General features: G+C 37.8%; 3 protein-coding genes across 3 annotated transcripts; all 3 read left to right on the plus strand.

Annotated features, from left to right (window-relative positions):
• The first annotated feature begins 403 nt into the window (after positions 1 to 403).
• LOC122094158 (auxin-responsive protein SAUR71-like) lies at positions 404 to 1,172 on the plus strand. The gene has a single exon (XM_042664856.1). The coding sequence runs from the start codon at positions 525 to 527 to the stop codon at positions 915 to 917; it is 393 nt and encodes a 130-aa protein (XP_042520790.1). The 5' UTR covers positions 404 to 524; the 3' UTR covers positions 918 to 1,172.
• A 5,971-nt stretch (positions 1,173 to 7,143) lies between these two features.
• On the plus strand, positions 7,144 to 9,784 carry LOC122092865 (glycosyl hydrolase 5 family protein-like). Its single transcript, XM_042663171.1, has 5 exons — positions 7,144 to 7,542; positions 8,131 to 8,366; positions 8,603 to 8,803; positions 8,993 to 9,123; positions 9,348 to 9,784. Exons 1-5 carry the CDS (start codon positions 7,144 to 7,146, stop codon positions 9,782 to 9,784), a joined length of 1,404 nt encoding a protein of 467 aa, XP_042519105.1.
• Positions 9,785 to 12,507: 2,723 nt separating this feature from the next.
• LOC122093603 (glycosyl hydrolase 5 family protein-like) lies at positions 12,508 to 15,626 on the plus strand. The gene is made up of 4 exons (XM_042663960.1): positions 12,508 to 12,935; positions 13,488 to 13,735; positions 14,069 to 14,592; positions 15,009 to 15,626. The coding sequence occupies exons 1-4, from the start codon at positions 12,537 to 12,539 to the stop codon at positions 15,446 to 15,448; spliced, it is 1,611 nt and encodes a 536-aa protein (XP_042519894.1). The 5' UTR covers positions 12,508 to 12,536; the 3' UTR covers positions 15,449 to 15,626.
• Positions 15,627 to 23,646: the final 8,020 nt, after the last annotated feature.

The raw sequence follows: 23,646 nt of genomic DNA on the forward strand, positions 1-23,646 counted from the left end.
CCAGAACCAATTAGGAACTGTACCAATTATCCAGAACCATACCGATTGATACCCTTGACTACACTAATTCCAAGTTTTTAGACCTTCCCTAGTTTGGCTAATAAAGTGGGTAAAGATGAATTAAAGCCTAATAATAACAGCTTATCCGCAGAAGATCTAAGGGTCCAGAATCCATCACATCACCAAACTCTGGCACGTCCGGAACACGTTAAATTTCTCCTTGGGGCAAAACCAAAACCATTTTCTCGCGAGATATTTTTTCTCTCTCTAGATTCTAGAGAGAGAGAGTGGAATGAAACACATCTGGAACATGACTTTCTCTCTCTATGTACCTGCCAGGTACTCCTATCTGTACCGTTCAAACAATTCTATTTTTAAATCCCAATTTTTTTTTTCATTTAAATCCCCCACGCCCACCACGCCTCTTCACTCTCTCTCTCTCTCTCTCTCTCTCTCTCTACACTTTCTTGCTGCAACCCATTTCCCTCTGTACTCTCGCCTCCCTTGCTTTCTCTCTTCCAGCGATGAAGCAACTCATCCGACGCCTCTCTCGAGTAGCAGATTCATCGCAGTACTGTCTTCTCCGTTCAGAATCACGAGCAGCCTCCAGAAATCGCCGTTCCGAATCCTTCAGAATCGCCAGAGATCGCCGATCAGGCGTTCCTCAAGGGCATCTACCTGTGTACGTCGGTGAAGAGATGGAGCGATTTGTGGTCAGTGCGGAGTTCTTGCATCACCCGATCTTTGTGGAACTCCTCAAGAGATCAGCTCAAGAGTACGGTTACGAACAGAAAGGCGTCCTTAGGATCCCTTGTCGTGTCCTCGTCTTTGAACGAGTTCTTGAAGCTTTGAAAGATGGAGATGAAACCAGAGACCTTGAAGAGCTTCTCCGCTCTTTCTCTTCGGATTTTCTTTAATATACTCTGTTTTTGCTCCATTTCTCATCGTTTTTTTTTTCAGTTTTCTTTGTTTTAATTTCCCCTTTTCCTGTTTGGGAGATCAGATCCTTGTGTATATATTACTCTCCGGCCGTGAAAAGGAGGAAGTGAAATTAGGGCTTTCTTTTTCTCTTTTTTTCTGTCTACAAAGATGTTTCTTGGTGGCGAGTAGCTTTTACTGTAAAGATCAAATTCTACAAGAACAGAAATAGAGATTACTAGTTTTTGCCCTAATTTCATCCTTTTTTCTCACACTTTTTCGCGGTGAAATTCATGCTTTCTGTTTCGTTTTCGCCGGATTCCGGTCAAAAATCGCCGTAATTCTACTCTCCTATGACCTTTCCGGTGTAGTTGCAGCGGTCTGGGAGTTCGGATTCGGTCGCTCTTATTTGTTTTTTTTTTAAATTCATTTCTTCTAGCATGACGATAATACCCTTCCCTTTCTGTTAATTTACGTGATTATCGGTAACTTTTATGAAAAAAAAGGGCTGCATTTGTTAATTGTTAACAATATGGAGGGTATTTTAGGTATCTTGAATATAGGCGTCTTTCACGTAAAATACCCTTTTTTTAATGTAAGTTTAGAGTTATAACGTTTATCACTTTTGGTGGGTTTTTATGTAATTTCCTTGTGATCCTGTGATGATATTTTTTGTCCTTTATCGTTGGGCAGCTTACCTGTCCCTTCTGTACTTAATATAATGAAGTAAATCTAAGGAAGCGGTTTTAATTAATATTTAATAGGAAGAGGTACGCATGCGTGGTACATGAGGTTTTAGCACAAGCAACAATGGGTAGAAGCCATCAGGGCCCTTTGGTATTAAAGTGGTTAGGTGATATTTCGGTGGTCATTAAGCATTATGGGATGAGTTTTTTTTTTTGGGTAGAAAGAACTATAGGATGAGTTGTAACTAAACAAAGAGAAATTATAAGATGGAAACAAGGGTGGTGATGTAAAATTAATTTTGATCCAATGAGTCTGGAGGATTTTAATGTTCATTTGACTGAGCATTTAGGGTTAAAAAGACATTAAAAGATTTTATGCATAGCGGCGTATATATATAGTTGTGCCTTCAATCATTGGATGAGGGGTGATTATAGAGTCTAAGGTTAAAAAGACATTAAAAGATTTTATGTACAGCAACGTATATATGCAGTTGTGCCTTCAATCATTGGATGAGGAGAGATTGCATACACATATAAGAGTATTTTGTGTAATTATGTATAGTTATATCTTTTTTTTTTTTTTGTAAAATATGGTTATATCATATGAGTCTAGGTAGTTATGATTATCTAGTATATAAATTTTTGTATTATTATTTATACTAACTAAAGGACAAAGAAGACTACTCCTATTGTATGAAGGAGGGGAAATTCATGATGGTTATAGACATATGCATGAATCATACTTATATGTTACCGAAAAATTGATTTGGAGGTATGGACTCCACAACTGTTCTAGAGCTCCAAGATATCCATAATATGCATAGCCAGTTAAATTAGTTCCATCTAGTTAATTAGTAGTATGAATGAATAGTTCATAAATATGTATTTTTATTATTCATTTGATGTTGGGGTTTCATGTGTAAGAAATAATATTATATCGGAAATGAGTAGCATGATGAAGAGAATTATAGGTATTTAGGCCTTTTCTTTTTAACTACTAGCTTTTAAGGTTGAGTTCTACCCATATTCCTAACAAGTGGTGTAAGAACTAAGATTGTAACAAGGCCAATATTCTTCCAAAGCCAAAGTGTGACAACCCGTCTTACAATGGACCCAATTTAGGTAGAAGTCTTGATCATGTCAAATACGACATGTGGCTTGTCTTGGGAGCCCAAACTAAACAATTTCCTGATCGATCATGTTATTAGCTCTGAAAAATTGGTAGTGACTTTAGATTAGAGGATGGTCAGTCAAGTACTCAAGTTGGATGGAGTTGTAGAAGGTTAATTTGAAACTGTCCTTGGGCCCTAACCATATATTAAAAAAGAAAAGAAACTGACACTTCTATTGGTGATCCATTAGGTCAATTGGTCTTGGATTTGTACATCTTAAATACCCATTTATGGATCTAGTTGAGAAATATCAATGTGGTTAGATAATCCTTTGTAATCTTCGGTTGAAAATTGCTGGCCTGTTTGGCGAACTAAGCTCAATATTCCGGCATTTGGATTTGGCAGGTGAAGAGATTCTCTATCTTCACCCAATAGGAGATTTGAGTTTATAATTAGATTAAGAAGAGGGGATGTCATCATTAATTCTTACTCACTATTATTGTAGATCCAATATATTCTTTGTCAGTCCAATCAAATGGTCAGGTCCCGTGAATGAAAAGATTCTCCCATCACCATGAGTTAGGAGAAACCAGAAAGGTCTTATGAATTAATTTGAGAAATGATGATAATAAATATTTGACTCATTGCTTCCCACAATGGCCGCTTTAAACCGAAATTGCAGGCCCCACCTGAAACATGATAGCAATCCCTAGGAAATGTCCCAAATAGCCCCTCCTTTATTCAGAACTGCAAACAGACATTGGAGAGATCCTTCCTGTAAATTATCGATATAAAAGTCCGTGAAGTAATATCATATAATAAAATATATAGCCAAATCCACAAACCCCATGCATCCCTAATTGGATTCTTATATGAGAAAAAGGGGGAGCAAATAAAGAAAGGAAGGAAAGAAGAGGAAGTAAAGAAAAAGAAAGAGAGTCATTTTCAAGTTAGTAGGTTACGTGAAGAATTGCCATCTTGAACCAAATCCTGATTAGTCTGGTAAAGGGAGTCCATTATCTTGACTATGTACGGAATTTATATTAAGTAAAGAGGTTAAGGAGTCAGAAAAGAAGAAATCTTAGCTAAGCAAGTGGTAGGAGAATCGTCCTTTTCGCTTGGGACTACTTGTTTGGCTAATGCATCCATGAGAGATGGCTGCTTGGTTACAATGATTTCCAGGGAGAAAATAATATATATATATATATATATACATATGGAGAAATCATAGTATATATTATAGATTTATTGACTAAGAAATCCATCTAAGCAAAGACAGCTATCCTACCATTCTTCCTTTTGACTCTAAGGTGATATAGACATGACTACATGATTATAGCCTACCGAGTGTCATGGTTTAATAAGATGTGTATTTTTTTTTAATAGTGAAAATGTTGGTATACTATCCGTATTTTGTAAGCTAGTATCCACTGTCTTTTTTTTTTTCTTCCTTCATTTGTGATCCTTTGCTCCTTTCGTATGATCTGTTGTCCCGCACCTCCGTTGGTGTCACCTGTTAGCTCGTCACATGTTGACGATGTCTCTATATTTCTCCCTTTTTTTATCTGTGGAAAAACGAATGGGGAAGAGGGGTTTGGAATATTTTTCTTGGATTGAGTTTCTCTTTCTTGTGGTAAAGAGATTTCTTATTTTTTATTGTTGAATGAAAATTGAAGGCAAGACAGATATATACGAGATACACAAGAGAGAAAAATGATGACCCTTGATTCTTATATGTGGCATAGTTGGAAAATCAGTTTTTTTTTTTTTTTTTTGGACTAGTTCTTTTCAGAACATAGTGACTGGGGGAGTCATTCATGTTCTTATTCTTCCTTTCCGGGTGAAGAGGGACTAAGGCTATACTTAATTCATATAAGAGGGAAAAAAAAATGGATCAATATTTTTTTTACTCGACTCAAATAACTTGTCTAAATCAAAAAATAATTTTCCAACCATGCCCTCTGGATGAATAGAAACTTTCTCTTTCTTTTTTTTTTTTTTTTTTTTGGTGATATTCCGCCCCTACACTTTAGATAAATTGAGAATCACATTAACGATTATGATCATTATACTCTTAAGTTAGACAATGATTATGATTATAACTCATAAGCCTCTTAGGATATACAATAGTAATGATTAATGAAAAAGAAAAAGAAAAAGAAAAAAGACAACCAATTCAGTGATTCCTATCATAGTCTTTGTTATTAATTATTAGAGAATAAAAAATGGACATAGTTTTATTATTTATTAGAAGATAAAAAAATGTTATCTGGTCATTTGTTCTTGCATCAGACATACTCACACACATACAGTAAAATAACCATTCTACCCCCTTTTGGATGCCTCGAGGCATATTCGCATTGATCCTGTGTTAGTGTAGGAGCCATGCTATCAGTTAAAGTTCTCTTTCCGTTTATTAAAATTGTCAAATACCCTTATAATTTAAAAACTTTAGAAAATCAATGAAATGTATGATTTTTATTCAAACTTTAGGAAATTATTATTTTATAAAAGGTTCCTCAAAAAATTATCGATGTTATAAAAAATGATTAAAACTTTCTTATTATGGTTGACTGAACCTTCTGATGTAGTGACAGAATCATAATTTATTCATATAAAAAATAGACAATAATAATTTACTTTTGATAAAATTAGTGACCCGCAGCTTTTTTCGGGAGATTTTTATGTCATTTTGAGGCTCAAGATCTTCCTTCCAATGCCTCAACAATTGAGCCAAGTACCTATTAGAGCACAAAGTAATACTGAAATTAATTTTGAGGAATTTTTTTTTCCCCACACCATTATTGTATTATCGTCTTCTCACATATTTTTATTTTTATTCTCTTTTCCACCTAATGGCCGACAACGTAAAAAACTCACTCCCTAAACAAATCAAACAAGATACATTAACAGTCGCCATTAATAAGACAGGCTTAACATTTTTCGAACAATGTTACTTCCTTCTTCAATTTTATCTCTAAGACTAAATCTACCATTGAAGTAATGACATTGATCACTGAGGAATGGGTTGTCCCCAGACTCCCAGTAGAATGAAATTTTGCTTATTCGATCCCATAATATGGGATCTCCTATATCAAAGATCTTCCAAAAACAGGGAAGAGATTGTGGATTTGAGGGGGTAAAGATGATGAAAGTTTTCCTATGCCACCATCCTAGGGTTTAAATGTTTGCCTCCCTATTAATGAATAGTTGACACAATCCCCCATTGCTGTGTATTATCTTATGAACACTGATTGAACGCGTTAGTTCTCCCTTGATCGTGGGTGTGAGAAAACTTGGTCCTTAAAGATTATCTAATATTGGGTATTGAACACTATCTGGATAATATCAGTTTGATGATTTTGAGATAGAATTGGATATTGTGATAATCAAATTCGACTTCAAGGTACACTTTCCACCGGGTGTTTGAAAACCCAATCCCAACTAGGGTCCCCAAGGCTCAGCCCAAGCTTTGCCCCAGCCCTAGATCAAGTAAAATATGTCAGCCTAGACCCGACGGGCTTGGGTGGGGGCATGCCAGGCTTGACTTTGTTATATCATCAGTCCTATCATGAGTATCCTTTTTTTAGTAGTTACCAAGGAGAGTTAAACTCATAACCTCTTAATTGTGAAGTTTTGATTAATAAAGACTTTGAAAATATATACCATATATATTCATCTTATTTATAGATGTCTCTCATTCCTTTCTTCTCCTCTTAAATTTTCGATGTTAGATTAAAAATGAATACATTCTCTCAGTCTTTTCTCCTTGGCCAAAATGAATTTTTATTTATTTATTTTATCATACGTTGATTCTCATTTATATATATTTAAAAATATGTAAAAATATATATAGGGGGTTGGGTGGCGTTAGGCTCAACCCAATGCCTGATCAGCCCAACCCCTCCCCCCCCCTAAAAAACCTAGCCCAAGCCTAGGAATCTCAACCCTGGTCCATCCTGTGGGCTGAAAGGCCAGCCCATGCCCAGCACACAGGGTGGGCTTGGACTTAGGCTTGGGCTCGCGGGACCAAACTAACACCCCATCGTTTACTTACTTGGCATGGTCCGTTATGGTGAAACTAAAGGACTGGGATCTTGACGTCTATCAATCCACAAAATTTGCTCCGTTGATAATCTTATTAGAATTTTACCCATGCTAAAGACATTTGCTTTATTATTATCAAGATTAATCCTTTGTCCAGATCCATATGTTAGTCAAAATAAGACCGGAACAACCCAATCCAGATCAGAAAGAAGATAAATTCAGAAGAGTGGCCATTAATAGACTTAAGATTTGTGGACCCTAATTAAAGTAATTAAACTATGAAACTGATCCAGTTCACCATCTCATCATTGGGTATCTCTATAAATAATCACTCACTCGTTTCCAAACTCAGAATTGTATACGAAAAATCTAAGGGAGAAATGGCCGCCGGGAACTTCTATACACTATTTTCCCTTACAGTTCTTTTGATCATCTCTCAGCAAGTATTTGCTCTGCCCTCATTGCCTCTTCATACAAATTCAAGATGGATTGTGGATGAAGATGATAAACGAGTGAAGCTAGCTTGTGTGAACTGGGCTGGGCACCTTCCACCATTGCTGGCTGAGGGTCTCAGCAAGCAGCCTTTGGATACAATATCTAAGAAGATTGTATCTATGGGATTCAATTGTGTTAGGCTTACATGGCCAACTTTCATGGTTACCAATGACACCTTATCCTCTATGACTGTTCATGACTCCTTCCAGGGCTACAACCTTCTTGAATCCGTTGCTGGCCTGCAAGTCAATAATCCTTCCTTGCTTAACATCACTATTTTGCAAGCTCTCCAGGCAAGACAACTTTTCCTTCTCTAGTACATAGACATCTTACACACTTACACATACAACGCACAGAGAGAGAGAGAGAGAGAGAGAGAGAGAGAGAGAGAGAGAGAGAGAGAGAGAGGCCCAAAATTAAGCCCAATTGAAATGTGGGTTAGGTTCGGTAGATTCAGCTAAACCTACCCTCTATAAACAACCGATGTATTTTTTTTTTTTTTGCGAACGACGGGTATCCAGACCTTCAGCCCGACTAATTCTACGGGTCCATACTGACCCCACAATCGCATGGACCGGGGTTGAATGAGAACCATTCAATCTTCACTAAAAGCGGTGAAGAGCACTCAACACCCCTGTGTGAGTGGCCCTAAGGAGATAAGAGGAGTTGAACTCCGAATCACACGCTTCCTGAGGTGAGGGTCCCTTGCCAACTCAGCTACCCCTTTAGGGTTACCACAACTAATATGGGATTACCTCAATAAGTAGGAAATCATCTATTCATTGCTAATGAAAGAAACTTAGTTTAGTTACATAAGCTAAAGAAGTTTGGTTTATTTGAATCATTTTATATTTTTGCAGGAAGTGGTTAAGAAGCTTGGGGAGAACAATGTGATGGTCATATTAGACAACCATGTAAGCAAACCTATGTGGTGTTGCAACAGATATGATGGTAATGGTTTCTTTGGCGATCGCTACTTTAAACCACGCACCTGGCTTGATGGGTTATACAAAATTGCAACAATATTTAATGGTGTTCCCAATGTCATTGGAATAAGCCTGAGGAATGAGCTGCGAGGACCTGGGAGGAATGATAGCATTTGGTACAAGTATGTTTACCACATTTCCCATTTTTAAACATATGTTTATACCTATAGACATAAATTCATGTATTGTTTAAATCTTCTATTTAGAAGAAGCATCGGTAAGTGATTAATTGCACTTCACAATGCTTTAAAACCCATGGAGCAAATCTTGGTAAGTTTTTTAATGGACTTAAGTGTTCAATATTGAGCAAGATATTGCTAATCTGAGAACTAATTCTTTTCCAACTTCTTTGCATTAGCTTCATGCAAAAAGGAGCAGAAGTGGTGCATGATGCAAACCCTAATGTTCTTGTAATTATCTCGGGTCATGATTTTGATAAAGACTTGAGAATGCTTAAGAACCAACCACTGCATGTTTCGTTCAAGGAGAAGCTTGTATTTGAGCTTCATTGGTACAGTTTCGCTGCTACTGATGGTTGGACGAATGGGAACCCCAACGATGTATGTGCAAGTCAAGTAAATTTTTTGAAGGATCATGCATTCTTTTTGTTGGATCAAGGGTATCCATTATTTATGAGCGAGTGGGGTGTATATCTTGGAGGAAATGATGTGGCTGATAACCGGTTCTCAAGTTGTGCTTTCGCTCTTGCAGCTGAATTAGACTTAGATTGGGGTTTGTGGGCACTTATGGGCAGTTATTACTATAGAGGAAACATTATGGCAAGAAATGAAGGCTATGGAGTTTTGAATTGGGATTGGTCAGAAGTCCGGAACCCAAGTTTCATGCAGAGGCTTTCTGCTCTTCAGTCCCCTTTTCGAGGTATGTTATCTATCTTTTCGATCATGTAATTGTTGGGACTTGGGTAAAACTCATCTTGAAAAGCTAATTATTTCGAAAAGGGTATCCAAGTTCATGTATGCATCTACAGGGGACTATTCACATCCAATGTGAGATAATTGCTTTCGAATGAAATCCTAATAGCTTTCACCTTTCTAAAAGCTACCTATTATATTTACCATCTATTAACTTTCTTGTGTGTGTAGGACCGGGGCTTTTTGATGATGAAGAGTATGATGTAATTTACCATCCACTCAAGGGATTGTGCATCCCTAAGAGTCCAGATGCACCACCAGTGGTTCCTGTTAAGCTAAGTTCTTGTGTCCAACCTGAAGCTTGGACCTATACACTTGAAAAGAATCTACAAATTAAGGATTCATACTACTGCTTACAAGCTGATGGAGAAGGTAAACCTGTCGAGTTCGGAACTGGTAGCAGTTGCAGAAGTCCGAGTGCTAAATGGGAGAGAATAACAACCTCCAAGTTCCATTTCTCAACAATTGTTGGCAATACTACCTTGTGCTTGGATATAGGCTCTGACAACACCATCATCACAAATAAATGCAAATGCTTAACTGGATCATGTGAACCTGCGAGTCAATGGTTCCATATCATCCCCAGTACCATACCTTATGATTTCTAAGATGTACACTTGAAATCCACCTTCATGAAACAAATCCAAGAGAAGTACAATCCTGCAAGTAATCCAATTGATATTTCAGGAAAAGAATTTTTTCTACATATATTGCAAGCACTTACATTTCCTTGTAGAATCCTTACAATGTCTTCATTTAGAAAAGGGATATTTTTCCATGTAATTATACATGGTTACAATGAGATGTCACTATGTGATGCTGACTATGTAACAAAAAGGATAATGACATCATCGTTTGTTATACTCAATTTTATATCATCATTTAAAGCACTCTAGAAAATGTCGAGGTTGGATAATTAAAAAAAGGGGTAGGTTAGAAAATTCTATTGCTCAAGAATGAAGATTCACATTAAATTTTCATTTTCCAAACCCCTTAGTTGGCAAGGCTTTCAATGCTTAAAATTACAATATGAGATGTTTGTACTAAAAATATGGTCGACACAAGGTTTGATTTCTCTTCCCTTTTTTATGCGACAAAGAATAAAAGAAGTTTCAGGAAAGAACAACTTTACGAAGAAAGCTTGTCTTGGCTTTATTAAGACATTTTTTTAGGGAAAATAATCAGATATCTTTCCTCATTCCTTCAAATATTAAACAGGACTCCTTTAAGAGGGAGTCGTTACAATCACATCCACTTCCCTACTAAGACGTACTACTATCACGAATAAACTATAGCCCATGATGGCTCACTTACTTCTTCCAATACTCTCCTACTAATTAACACTAACATAAATTTTCTTTTGCTAACGACCGGTATCCAGGCCTTCAGCTTGACTAGTCACGTATGCCCATAATGACCCCACAACTGCATGGACCGAGTCATACTAGAGTTAGAATGAGAACTATTCAACTATCACTGAAAGCAATGAATAGCATTAAACACCCTCGTGTGAGTGGTCCCAAGGAGATAAGAGAGTCGAACTCAGAATCACATGCTTCCTGAGGTTAAGATCCCTTGTTAGCTCGGCTACCCCCTTGGGGTTCCAACACTAACATAACAGCTTACTACATGATACATTTAATAATTGACCAAGAAAAAACAATTGGTGCACGCTACAAGTCCCTCCCCCTTGAGGAATCATGTCCTCAATGCTCTAATCTGGAAATGGCTTTACTAGCACCTAAATCCTCCTATCCAACTTCTTCAAGATTCGTCCCTTTTTCATCCTAGGCCTCAAGTAAGAACAACTTCTTACATCGATGTAATTACAGCACAAATCCTTTGCACATCTTTCTTGCATTTTAGCTAGTGACACCCGCTGAGCTGAAAGAGTTGGTAACTATCAACTCTTCTAACTCAGCCAGGAGAATTGTGGTAATTATCATCAAACAAATTTTAAAACTCCTTTAAACCTCACATGATTTCTATGAAACAAATCTTGTAATGTTCACAAGTAATGATTAAAAATATAATAGGGTAGGTGGTGTTAGGAATTAACAACGCATTAGAATAAAGATTTGCAAAAAAAGAACGAAAGAGAATCATAAGGGCACATGACACAAATTTACGTGATTCACCCAATATGGGTTACATCTATGGCTAAGCAATAACTAGAACTTCCACTATTTTGATGAAGAAATTACAAATCCTAATCCCTCACACCTCCTAATGAGATAACCCCTTATATATAGTGTCTCGTGCATTATATAGAGAAACTTAATTTTCTAAAGGTACCAAAATACGCTATGTAAATGACTCTGACAAATTTCTATTCGGGGCTTCACCCCTTGCACAGGGGGCCTTTTGCTCCCTTGCAGCCTTATCAGCAAGTGGGACTATCGTCATTAAATAAAGCAGGGAGACCTTTTGCCCCCTTGCAACCTTTACTGGCAAGGGAGACCACCGGTATTGAAGAAAAATCACTAGTACTTATTACATTAAACTGAAATTAGGCTTCACCATAACTGGCGGTAACATCAAGGATGTGTCGTATACTAACCACAAATCCCAACTGATATCCACCACAAGGCAATCGACTTCGTCCTAAAATAATTTGGTCCATTAGTAGGCCTTACCATTCCTTATTTAGTTATAAAAATTGCAATATAATCTCAGTTTTGAAGAAAATGTAGATCAAAATACTATTAAAATATTAATAATAAGAATAAAAATTATGGGCATCCAAAGTAAATGTAAGCAATTCAATACAATTAGGCATTATGATTGAATTTTTACTACATTATTTGACATGTGACTAATTTATGAGGGTCTTGGTTTGAGTTTTCTCTCTGCTGATGGCAACGTCGAAGATGGAAGAAAACTTATCTTGTATTTTAATTCTTTGGGATATCCTTCCACTGTTGGATATATATATATATATTTCTTCTAAATATTTATAAATCTGCTGACGGTTAGCAAAATAAAAAAATAAAAAAATATCAAATAATAAAAAAATATGAAGGCCTCTCTCTCTCTCTCTCTCCTGCCAACTCCATCAACAGCCAAGACAAATTCAGAAATTAAGAAGAGTGGCTTTTATGGATTTTCGGATTTTCCACATGGTTGACTGTTTCATACCCTTTAGTAGCTAGGGTTGAATTTTTCTCATATCCAAAACATAACTTCTATTATTAGGCTTAAGATTAGTGGATGAAGAGAAATGGGTCATCTATTTATAAGTAATCAATCTCATTTTGGATGGAACTACTCCCACAAAATTCACCATCTAACCATTCGATCATCTATATAAGTAATCACTTTCTCTTTTCCAAACTCATCAGCACAATTTCTGAAGGAGACATGGGGAAGTTCCATACCATTTTTTCCCTTGTAGTACTTTTGATCATCTTTCAGCAGGTGTTAGCTCTGCCAACATTGCCTCTTCATACAAATTCAAGATGGATTGTGGATGAAGATGGAAAAAGAGTGAAACTAGCTTGTGTGAATTGGGCTTCACACATTTTAATGTTGGCTGAGGGTCTCAGTAAACAGCCTTTGGATAAAATATCAAAGAAGATTGCATCCATGGGATTCAATTGTGTTAGGCTTACATGGCCAACATTCATGGTTACCAATGAGACCTTATCCTCTATGACTGCTCGTGAGTCCTTCCAGAGTGTCAACCTTGTTGAATCTATTGCTGGCTTGGAAGTCAATAATCCATCTTTGGTAAATATGACGGTTGTGCAAGTTCTCCAGGCAAGACATCTTCCCTTATTTATTCCATTACTTCCACAAAAGAAACTACAGGCAAAATTTGCAAAAACACAATTGATGATTTTTGTGTGTGTGCACACGGAGCCCAATAGAGTCATGCAAGGGACCCACATAGAAGTAAAAAAGAAACGATCCATTTAAAATTCAAATGGGCCCAAGAGGGTCATCACAACCTTTGAGGAAAGTAGAAAGATATTAATAGTTTTAGGATTTAGATGATTTATCGAAGGGGCTTGATCCACTGACCAAGTCTCTGATGCGCTCTCCCAAGAGAGAGGTAACAACTAAGTACTCTACAAATGTGAAATAATTTTTACTATTAAGTATAACCTTTACAAGATTAGAAGTTATGAGAGTCAAGGGTCACCATTAGACCATTTATTAAACATTGTCAAGGGGATGGGAGTTGCCCTTATAGAAAATGAAACCATTGCCCCATTGGCAGCTTTTCCTGTTGTCCCATAAGGCCTTATTCTATTTATTTAAACCATTTCATTTTTTCTGTTGGTAAACTTCTTACTATGAGCTGTGCAGGAAGTAGTTAAGAACCTTGGGGTGAACAATGTGATGGTCATATTGGACAACCATGTAAGCAAACCTATGTGGTGTTGCAACAAATATGATGGCAATGGCTTCTTTGGAGATCGCTACTTCAATCCAAGGGTATGGCTTGAGGGGTTAAACAAAATTGCCACAATGTTCAAAGGTGTTCAAAATGTCATCGGCATGAGCTTGAGGAATGAGTTGCGAGGACCAGGGACGAATATCGCGGCTTGGTACAAGTATGTCGGACCTATAACCATTGATCTTCTTCACATGTAACATTCATAGATTAGTATGGTCCCAAGGGCCCATACTGACCCCACAACCGCATAGACCGGGTCATACCGGGATTGAATTAGAACCATTCAACTTTTACTGAAAGTAGTGAAGAGCACTAAACACCCCTGTGTGAGTGGCCCAATGTGTGCCTAATGGGAGTCGCACTTAGGACGTCAGAGTTTTCGACTCCTACCAAGTTCGTTGCTCACCAACTGCACTACCCCTTTGGGTTTCCAATTAGAATATAATACATGTGATGATCAACTAATGCTCTTTTCTCTTCTATGCATTAGCTTCATGCAGAAAGGAGCAGAAGTAGTGCATACTGCAAACCCTAATATTCTTGTTATTCTCTCGGGACTTGACTTTGATAAAGACTTGAGAATGCTTAAGAATCAATCTCAAGTGACCGTTTCTTTCAAGGAGAAGCTTGTATTTGAGATTCATTGGTACAGTTTTGCTGCTCCTGATGATTGGAAGAATGGAAACCCTAATGATGTATGTGCAGCTCAAGTACAAGTTATGAAGGATCAAGCATACTTTCTATTAGATCAAGGATATCCACTCTTTATGGGTGAGTGGGGTATAAATCTAGCAAAAGATGATGTGGCTGATAATAGATTCGCGAGCTGTGCTTTCGCTTCTATAGCTGAACTAGACTTAGATTGGGCTTGGTGGTCACTTATGGGCAGTTATTACTTTAGAGAACATATTATGGCACTGAATGAATTCTATGCTGTTTTGAATTGGGACTGGTCAGAGGTTCGGAACCCAAGCTTCATGCAGAGGCTCTCTTCTGTGCAGTCTCCTTTCCGAGGTATGTTATCTATCTTGTTTTTACAATGTTATGATCACCATACAAAAGATTCCTTTTTTAATTTACAAACTATTAATTTTTGTTAAGTATGTCTAAAATTTTGGTGGGTTTGACCAGATAGATAGTGACCCGATGGGTAGACCCACGAGTTGGAGTATATAGTGTACTATTGTCTTGTTGAGAAAGTTATTATATTTTGGGAGATTTTCCGAACTAGGGTTTCAGGGCGAGTTTTCTCACCGCTGTTTGGGTGTAATCTCTATTTTGTATAATGCAACATCTTTTTCTTCGTCCGAAGACGTAGCACACCACACTGGTGTGTGAAACTCGATAAATCTTTGTGTCGAGCGAATCTATTGTCTCTTTAATTTCGTATTTCTTGATGTTTGATCTAACAATTTTTCTATGTGATATAGGTCCAGGTCTTTCTGATCATGAACAATATGATGTAATTTACCATCCACTCACGGGATTGTGTATCCCTAAAAGTCCAGAAGCACCTCCAACGGTGCCTGTCAAGCTAGGTTCTTGTGTTCAACCTGAAGCCTGGACCTACACGCCTGAAAAGAATCTACAGATTAAAGATGCGTACTACTGTTTACAAGCTGAAGGAGAAGGTAAGCCTGTCAAGTTTGGAACAGATACTGATTGCAAAAGCTTGAATGCCCAATGGGAGAGAATAACAAACTCCAAGTTCCACTTCTCAACAATGGTTAACAGTACTGCCTTGTGCTTGGATATAGACTCTAACAATACTATAGTCACAACACAATGCAAATGCTTGACTGGTGGATCATGTGAACCTGCAAGTCAGTGGTTCCATATTATCCCTAGTACCATACGTTATGATTCCTAAGATGTAAACTTGAAATCTACCTTCATAAACACGTCCAAGAGAATTATAATCCTTTATATTATACAATTGAAATTTCAAGTCGAAGAAATGTCTCTTTATATTGCAAGCATTGTTGTTATATATCAACATTTCCTTGTAAATTTCTTAGTGTATTCAATTTGAAAAGGGACATTCTCCATGTAGTTGAGTGTTTGAGATTTAAAATGTAACCGCAAGCGTACGGATCAGTGTAGCTACGGGTCGAACACAGGGAGAGCAGCCACTTTATTTTTTTATTTCTTTTAATAATGCGAAAGTGAACTGATTAATGGTTGTGATCTAATTCTAATTACCGTCCTAAAAATAACGTCCTAACCATTCGTCATCTAAGAATTTAAAGACGCAAGCCACACAATTAAAATTAAATTAAATAAATAAATAACTGAAAATAAACAACCCACGCAATTAAAAAAAAATAAATAAATAAATAAAAGAAAAAAAAATGCTGAAATAAAAATAAAGTAAAAGAAAGGGAATAAAGCTAGAGAGAGACTCACAAGTAGGTTTCTCTACTTAGCCCGAGGGATGCATCATAATATGAGCTTCCCTACTTGACCAGAGAGTCACTCTTACAAGGGTTTCTCTACTTGGCTTTAGGGAAAGGGAGACAATTAAAATAAAAGCAATAAATTGATGGTTCTATGACTAGGAGGGGCAAAGCCAACACATACACTAGCCATGAACCTTGGGGGAAAGGGATAGCAATAATGTAATGACTGAATAAAAATCCTAAATTAAGAAAGAAAGGGTAGTCAGAAGAGGGAATGAGAGGGGGGAGAGAAGACTACTGAAGGAGCCTACTTACTTGAATCAATGCTTGAACTTGAAAAAAAATTGCTCCACGGCTCGTGATCTTGTCACCTAGATCTAAGCCTAGAACTATAACTTAAAAAATTACAACTCAATTGCATAAATCATAAACATAAAAAGAACTGAATAAAAATAAAAGAGTGCTTGCATTAATTGACATAAAAAAACTATTACAAAAGTGATTAAAGCAAAAATAGAGAAGAACTAGAACTAAAGAGAGAGAGAGGGAGAGAGAGAGAACAACTAAAAAAACTAGAAGAAGAATGAATTGTGTCTCCTCCTCTTACATGAGTTGTATTTATAGGGAATGGAGAGGTAGGGTAACAATTTTTTATTTCCTAAAAGAGAGAAACCCACAATTGATTGTGAGATCTTTTGAGTCCAAAAGTGCTAAGGTGGAGGAGAGAGAAGAGAGAAATAAATTTCCTATAATTTTTTTTTTGCTTATTTTCTTTCCTTTTTTTTTTCCTAATTTTTTTTTCTTCTTTTTCTCTCTCCTAGGGACGATTTTCTTCTTCTTTGTGTGATTTGAACAATATTTGGTGATGATGTGGAGGAGAGAGAAGATTTGGACAATCTTTGGTTCTCCCCTTTTTTGTCTCTTTCCTTTTTTTTCTCTTCTCTTCTTGCTTCCACGATTTTCCTTTCCTTTTTTTTTCTTGTGCAAGAACCCTTCCACGATTTTGCTTGCTTCTAAAGCAGAAAATCTTCAACAAAATCTTCTAAAAAAAACAACCATAAGATTCGAACTTGAGACCTCTTGGTGAGCAAGAGAATTTTGTACACCATAGCTCACCAACTAAGCTAGGTAGTTGTTGTTACCAAAAACAAATCTTTAATCACTTAAAGATGTGGTCCATCGATCCTTGTTGGCATTTGGAGTATTCCTTGTACCTCTGGGACAATTGCAAACGGGCTGGTTCTGCATCTCGGTTCAGTTCTGATCCATTATTCTTTTTCTGACCCGAAAAAGAATAATCATTTGTACGGGTGACCAAACGAATGTGTACTTTTAATTGAACACGTCCATCTTGCTCAGAATTTCGTCCTCTTCGCAACCATGGAAAGAAATAGGACCTCTTTACGTGTAAAATTGAAGATATAGCTCCCGATAGTCCTTAAGGCCTTGAAAATATAAAACCTGCAAAAAGAGAGTAAAACCCAAGGTAGCTCCATTCTAAATATGTAAAATGCATGTTTTACTACCCTAGATTTCACACATAAATGTGCTCATCAGAATTCCCCCACACTTAGACTTTGCTAGTCCTCGAGCAAAACAAAAAGAAAAAGAATAAAGATAAAAAAACCTAACTCACTTTCGTAGGAATCACGGTTGCACTTAGCATGTGCAACAAGCCTTTAAACCCCTAGGTCACCCCTAGTGGACGAGTTGTGTCTCGTGGGTGTTTGCAGTGAATATACACCCAAAATTCAGAATAAACAAATCCCAACTTTGGCTAAAGGTAAGGCTTATACCGATCCGGAGCAAAGATAATTTGTCTTACAAGGGACCCCCACACTTGAACTTTTATTACCCTTTATCAATTCCAGGCACTAGCATATTTCTTAATTTGGAACTCACCTCATCTCTTCCAAAACATCCTTACCTTAAGGCAAAACCACTTGTGAAGAAATAGGGAACCAATGACTAAAGCGTTGGAGTGTTTTTGACCAAACATGTTACCAAGCAATAATGACATTTGCACATTTTTTTTCTCTTTTTTTTCACTAATAAACTCTATTCTACTCCACTACTTTTGGCCTGAATGACATGGTGGAGCAAACACCAGACACCCAAGTTACTATGTAGCTTCGCTTTTTGCATATGTCTACAAAGGCAGTGATGCTAGAGTTACTTCAGAAGTTTCCCCCCAAGGAATTTCGATCAAGACACCACGCTTCCTGAGGCGCAATGCCCTGTCTAGTTCCAAGGGAATCAACTCTTATTCTTCTTTATACCACATTTCACATTTCATTTAAAATTGTGCATTTGTCAACCCATGCCAAATTAAAAAGAAGGTCTCAACTCCAAATCAAAAGTACAAGGAACCCACAGACTTACATATGGTCCATCACCATAAAACAGGGGTCTCTTATTTTTCAAAAGAAAGTCCCATCTCAAGACACATGCTTGTTTCTTTCTTCTCAACAGGGTTTTTATACGTTCAAAATGGGTACCTTAGTCAAAACTTTTATTTTCATACATCAAGCAACCGAATGGTATGATCATTAGCCAAAAGCCAAAGTAGGACTTCATCCTTAGCAAGCTCAAAAAAATAAAAAGAAAAACAAACAGAACAAAGTGAAAAAAAATAATAATAATAAATAAATAAATAAAAACTGGTTTCCCTCCCCCACACTTAAGTCATGCAATGTCCTCAATGCATGGAAAAAATTAAAAGCAAAGACAATGCAAGGGGGTCATACCTGAATAACAGTTAGTCATCAGTGTAAAGAGGTTCATGGAGATCCATGACCTCTTCACTACTAGTAGTGGGAAACTCGAAGAACGGTTTCAAACGCTGACCATTAACCTTCGAAATTACCCCTGTTCCTGGATTCAAAATCTCCACAGCCCCATGGGGATATACATTATGAACAATAAATGGGCCATCCCATCGGGATCTAAGCTTACCAGGAAAAAGATGCAATCGAGAGTTGTACAATAAGACCTTATCACCAATTGCAAAAGATTTACGCAGAATGTGTTTATCATGGAAAGCTTTGGTCTTTTCCTTGTAAATTCTAGAACTTTCATATGCTTCATTCCTAAGTTCCTCCAACTCAGATAGTTGGAGCCTACGATGAATTCCCGCATCAGACAAATCAAAGTTAAGCTTCTTAATGGCCCAAAAGGCCTTATGCTCCAACTCAACTGGTAAGTGACAAGCTTTTCCATACACCAAACGGTAGGGAGACTGACCAAGGTCGGTCTTGAATGCAGTCCGATGGGCCCACAAGGCATCAATGAGCCTAAGGGACCAATCCTTACGGTTGGGATTAACAGTTTTCTCCAAGATTTGTTTGATCTGCCTATTAGACACCTCCACTTGGCCACTAGTTTGAGGGTGATAAGGGGTAGATAACTTATGGGTGATCCCATACTTTTTCATTAAGGCCTCAAAAGGCCGATTACAAAAATGAGTACCCCTATCACTAATTATTGCACGTGGTGCACCAAAGCGGGAAAAAATGTTCTCTTTGAGAAACTGGACCACCACTTTGTGGTCATTAGTTTTACAAGGTATGGCCTCTATCCATTTAGAAACATAATCAACGGCCAAAAGTATGTACAAATTCCCAAAAGAATTAGGGAATGGTCCCATAAAATCGATGCCCCATACATCAAAGATCTCAACTACCAAAATAGGGTTGAGGGGCATCATGTTCCTTTTATTGATGTGGCCAAAAGACTGGCAGGCGAGGCAAGCCTTGCAAAAATCAAAAGCATCTCTAAAAAGAGTGGGCCAATAAAATCCGCATTGGAGAACCTTTGCGGCAGTCTTCTTAGGTCCAAAGTGTCCACCACATGCATGATCATGACAAAAAGAGAGAATAGAATGTTGCTCATGATCAGGAACACATCGTCGGATAATCTGATCCGGACATATCTTAAACAAATAAGGATCATCCCAGAAAAAGTGTTTAACTTGGGAATGAAACCTATGCTTATCTTGAGTGGACCAGTGATCCGGAGTCACACCTGAAACTAAGAAGTTTACAATGTCAGCAAACCATGGTTCACTAGACATTGCAAATAATTGTTCATCTAGAAAGTTCTCGTTGACTGGAGAATCAACAGTCAAGGAATTGGGAAGCCGGGATAAATGGTCTGCAACTAGGTTTTCAACTCCTTTCTTATCCCTAATTTCTAAATCAAACTCTTGCAAAAGTAAAACCCACCTAATGAGACGGGCTTTGGCATCCTTCTTCTGAACTAGGTATCTGAGGGCAGAATGATCAGTATACACCACCACATGTGAGCCAACTAAGTAAGATCGAAACTTTTCTAATGCAAACACAACAGCTAAAAATTCTTTTTCAGTGGTTGTATAATTGAGTTGTGCATCATTTAAGGTCCTACTAGCATAGTAAATGACAGTGGGTAACTTATTAATCCTTTGACCTAAAACTGCTCCTATGGCAAAATCTGAAGCATCACACATCAGTTCAAAAGGTTCAGTCCAAACAGGTGGTTGAACAATGGGTGCATTGGTCAACTCCTTCTTAAGTTGCTTGAAGGATTCTAGGCACTCTTTGGAAAACTCAAAAGTCTGATCTTTGGCAAGTAATGAGGTGAGAGGTCGGACTAACTGACTAAAGTTCTTAATAAACCTTCTGTAGAAGCCTGCATGCCCTAGAAAGGACCGAACATCCTTAACAGATTGAGGAGGTGGTAAATTATCAATTAAATCCACTTTGGCTCTATCTACCTTAATTCCCTCCTTGGATATTACATGGCCTAAAAAAATACCAGATTTAACCATAAAATGGCATTTCTCCCAATTCAAAACCAAATTCTTAGATATGCACCTTTTCAAAACTAGGGAAAGATGATGAAGACATTCAGAATAGGAATTCCCATGAATTGAAAAGTCATCCATAAATACTTCTAAGAATTTTTCGACCATGTCAGAAAAAATGCTCATCATGCATCGTTGGAACGTAGCAGGGACATTGCAAAGCCCAAAGGGCATACGCCTGTAAGCAAATGTTCCATATGGGCATGTAAAAGTGGTCTTATGTTGGTCCTCTAAAGCAATTGGGATTTGGTTATAGCCGGAATATCCATCAAGAAAGCAATAGTATTCATGTACAGCTAACCTCTCTAACATCTGGTCAATGAATGGCAATGGGAAGTGGTCCTTCCAGGTTGTCGCATTTAACTTCCTATAGTCAATGCACACACGCCATCCTGTTTGGACACGGGTAGGGATCAACTCATTATTGGCATTAGGAACTACAGTCACACCAGACTTCTTAGGCACTACGTGAACTGGGCTTACCCATTGGCTGTCAGAAATAGGATAAATTATTCCATGATCCAAGCACTTTAGGATCTCTTTCTTAATGGCTTCCATCATCACTGGGTTAGCTCTTCTTTGGGGTTCCGTGGATGGTTTGGAATCCTCCATAAGATGTATATGATGTTGCACAATGGAAGGGCTTATACCCTTGATATCAGCCATGGTCCAACCTAGGGCTTCCTTATTATCTTTTAACACTTTAAGTAACTCCTCTTCCTGGCTAGAAGTCAAATTTGAAGAAATTATTACAGGAAGAGTCTGGTCAGGCCCTAGGAAAGCATATCTCAAATTAGATGGCAACTCCTTAAGATCTAGCTTAGGGGGCTCAACTATGGAAGGTTTGGGAATGGAATTGGAAAGGGGTCCTAAGGGCTCCACAAGTGTGTGAAGACTCAAGACTTCAGAAAAGAAATTTTCACTATCATCATCCAACTCATCCATACACTCTTGGAATTCTGAATCAAAATCAATATCAAAGTTGGTAACTAAATCATCAGAAAAATCCAAAAAATCCTCAAGCATATTGATCTCTTCTTCCATATGTGGTTGCTTGCCAATCCTAAACATGTTAAACTCAACAGTTTGGTTACCAAAAGATAATCTTAGGAAACCATTCCGGCAATTGATTAATGCATTACTGGTAGCCAAGAATGGTCTTCCTAGAATTATCGGGATCTCATCCTTGGTTGAGAAGGGCTTAGTATCTAACACAATGAAATCAACAGGGAAAAAAAATTCCCCCACCTTTAGTAAGACATCCTCAACCATCCCTTTAGGAATCTTAACAGACCTATCTGCCAATTGAAGAGTAGTTCCAGTGGCTTTCAATTCTCTTAATCCTAATTGCTTGTACACATGGTAAGGTAAAAGATTCACACTTGCGCCAAGGTCAAGTAAGGCATGCTCAATATAGGTGTTGCCTATGACACAAGATATGGTAGGGCTCCCTGGATCCTTATACTTGGCTGCTATGGGCTGAGTAATTATGGAACTAATGTTACCTGCCAAGAATGCCTTTTTAGGCACACTAGTGATACGTTTGTGAGTACACAAATCTTTCAGTACCTTTGCATAGGCGGGGATCTGGGATATGGCATCCAAAAGAGGGATGTTTACTTCTACCTTTTTGAAGACTTCTAAAATTTTGTCCATGGAAGCAGTCTTCTTTTTGTTTACCAAGCGATTAGGAAATGGGACAGGATGAACATAAGGACTGTTAGGGATTTGCCCCTGTTCAGAAGAATCATTTTTGGTTTCCTCAACCAAATCATCTTTAGTTTCAGAAAAATCTTTAGGTTCATCAGACGAACCTGGAACAAGAGGCACATTTGTGTCCTCAACTGAAGAAGAGTTAACAGGAGTAATAGATGGGGAAGATTTAGGAACGCTCTGTAGGTACTCTCTACCACTCCTAAGGGCATAAACAACATTGCATTGGTTAGAGGGCCCTTGTTGAGTCTGACCTTGTAATATATTCAGTGGTACATTAGTTGGTCCTTGTAAACTAACAGGCTGATGATGCCTAGAGTTAGGCTCTGGTTGACTGGGTAAAGTTCCCTTCTCCCTCTCACGCATAATTGAGACAACTTGGGTAAGTTCTCTCGTAAGATTTTGATGGCTTGTCATGAGGAGGGCCATATTTTTTTCCAAGTCACTTATTCTACTTGCCTCTCCAGTGTTAGTAAACCCAGGGGGTTGCTGATAAGATGATAGGAGAGGGGCCCTAGGAAAACTCGCCTGAGGTCCTACATTTGACCTAGGAAAAGTATTTTGAGAAAAAGATTGTTGTGCAAAGGGAGGCCTTTGGGGTCCAGGTTGACCTTGATTATAGAAATTGGAAGGTCCTGCTTGGTTGCCCTGATTCCAAGAGAAATTTGGGTGATTTCTCCATCCTGGATTGTAGGTGTTACTATATGGATTATTCTGGTATAAGGCATTAACACTATCATTAGAAGTGCCCCCAGAGGTGTTGGGGCATTCTTCTATGACATGTCCAGGGGACTGGCACCAAGCACAAATCTTAACCAAATTGACTGATGATGGCTCTCTAGGAACAATAGCCTCAATCTCTTGATTAGGCTATCCAAATGGGCTTCCTTGGCTACTATCCCATCCACAAAATATCCTTTTCCTCCTATGGTTCTTTCACTCTCTTGGGTTGATTCCCATTCATGGGTTTTGTTAGCTAAGTCAAGTAAGAATTCCCATACCTTTCTTTCATCTGTAAAGGATGTGAATCCCTCAGGGCACATAGACTCTATCATTTGTTTTGTTGGGTAATCAATACCCTCATAAATTATTTGACATAAATGCCATAGGTCT

Source organism: Macadamia integrifolia, chromosome 11, assembly GCF_013358625.1.
Source record: "Macadamia integrifolia cultivar HAES 741 chromosome 11, SCU_Mint_v3, whole genome shotgun sequence".
Classification (NCBI taxonomy): domain Eukaryota; kingdom Viridiplantae; phylum Streptophyta; class Magnoliopsida; order Proteales; family Proteaceae; genus Macadamia; species Macadamia integrifolia.

Excerpts from the sequence above, each read along its gene's own strand:
- LOC122093603 (XM_042663960.1), top strand. The coding sequence starts at position 12,537 with ATGGGGAAGTTCCATACCATTTTTTCCCTTGTAGTACTTTTGATCATC. Across the intron at positions 13,736-14,068 it reads AATATCGCGGCTTGGTACAA|CTTCATGCAGAAAGGAGCAG; the intron begins GTATGTCGGACC and ends TCTATGCATTAG. Across the intron at positions 14,593-15,008 it reads TGTGCAGTCTCCTTTCCGAG|GTCCAGGTCTTTCTGATCAT; the intron begins GTATGTTATCTA and ends TATGTGATATAG.
- LOC122092865 (XM_042663171.1), top strand. The coding sequence starts at position 7,144 with ATGGCCGCCGGGAACTTCTATACACTATTTTCCCTTACAGTTCTTTTG. Across the intron at positions 7,543-8,130 it reads TTAACATCACTATTTTGCAA|AAGCTTGGGGAGAACAATGT; the intron begins GCTCTCCAGGCA and ends GAAGTGGTTAAG. Across the intron at positions 9,124-9,347 it reads TCTTCAGTCCCCTTTTCGAG|GACCGGGGCTTTTTGATGAT; the intron begins GTATGTTATCTA and ends TTGTGTGTGTAG.
- LOC122094158 (XM_042664856.1), top strand. The coding sequence starts at position 525 with ATGAAGCAACTCATCCGACGCCTCTCTCGAGTAGCAGATTCATCGCAG.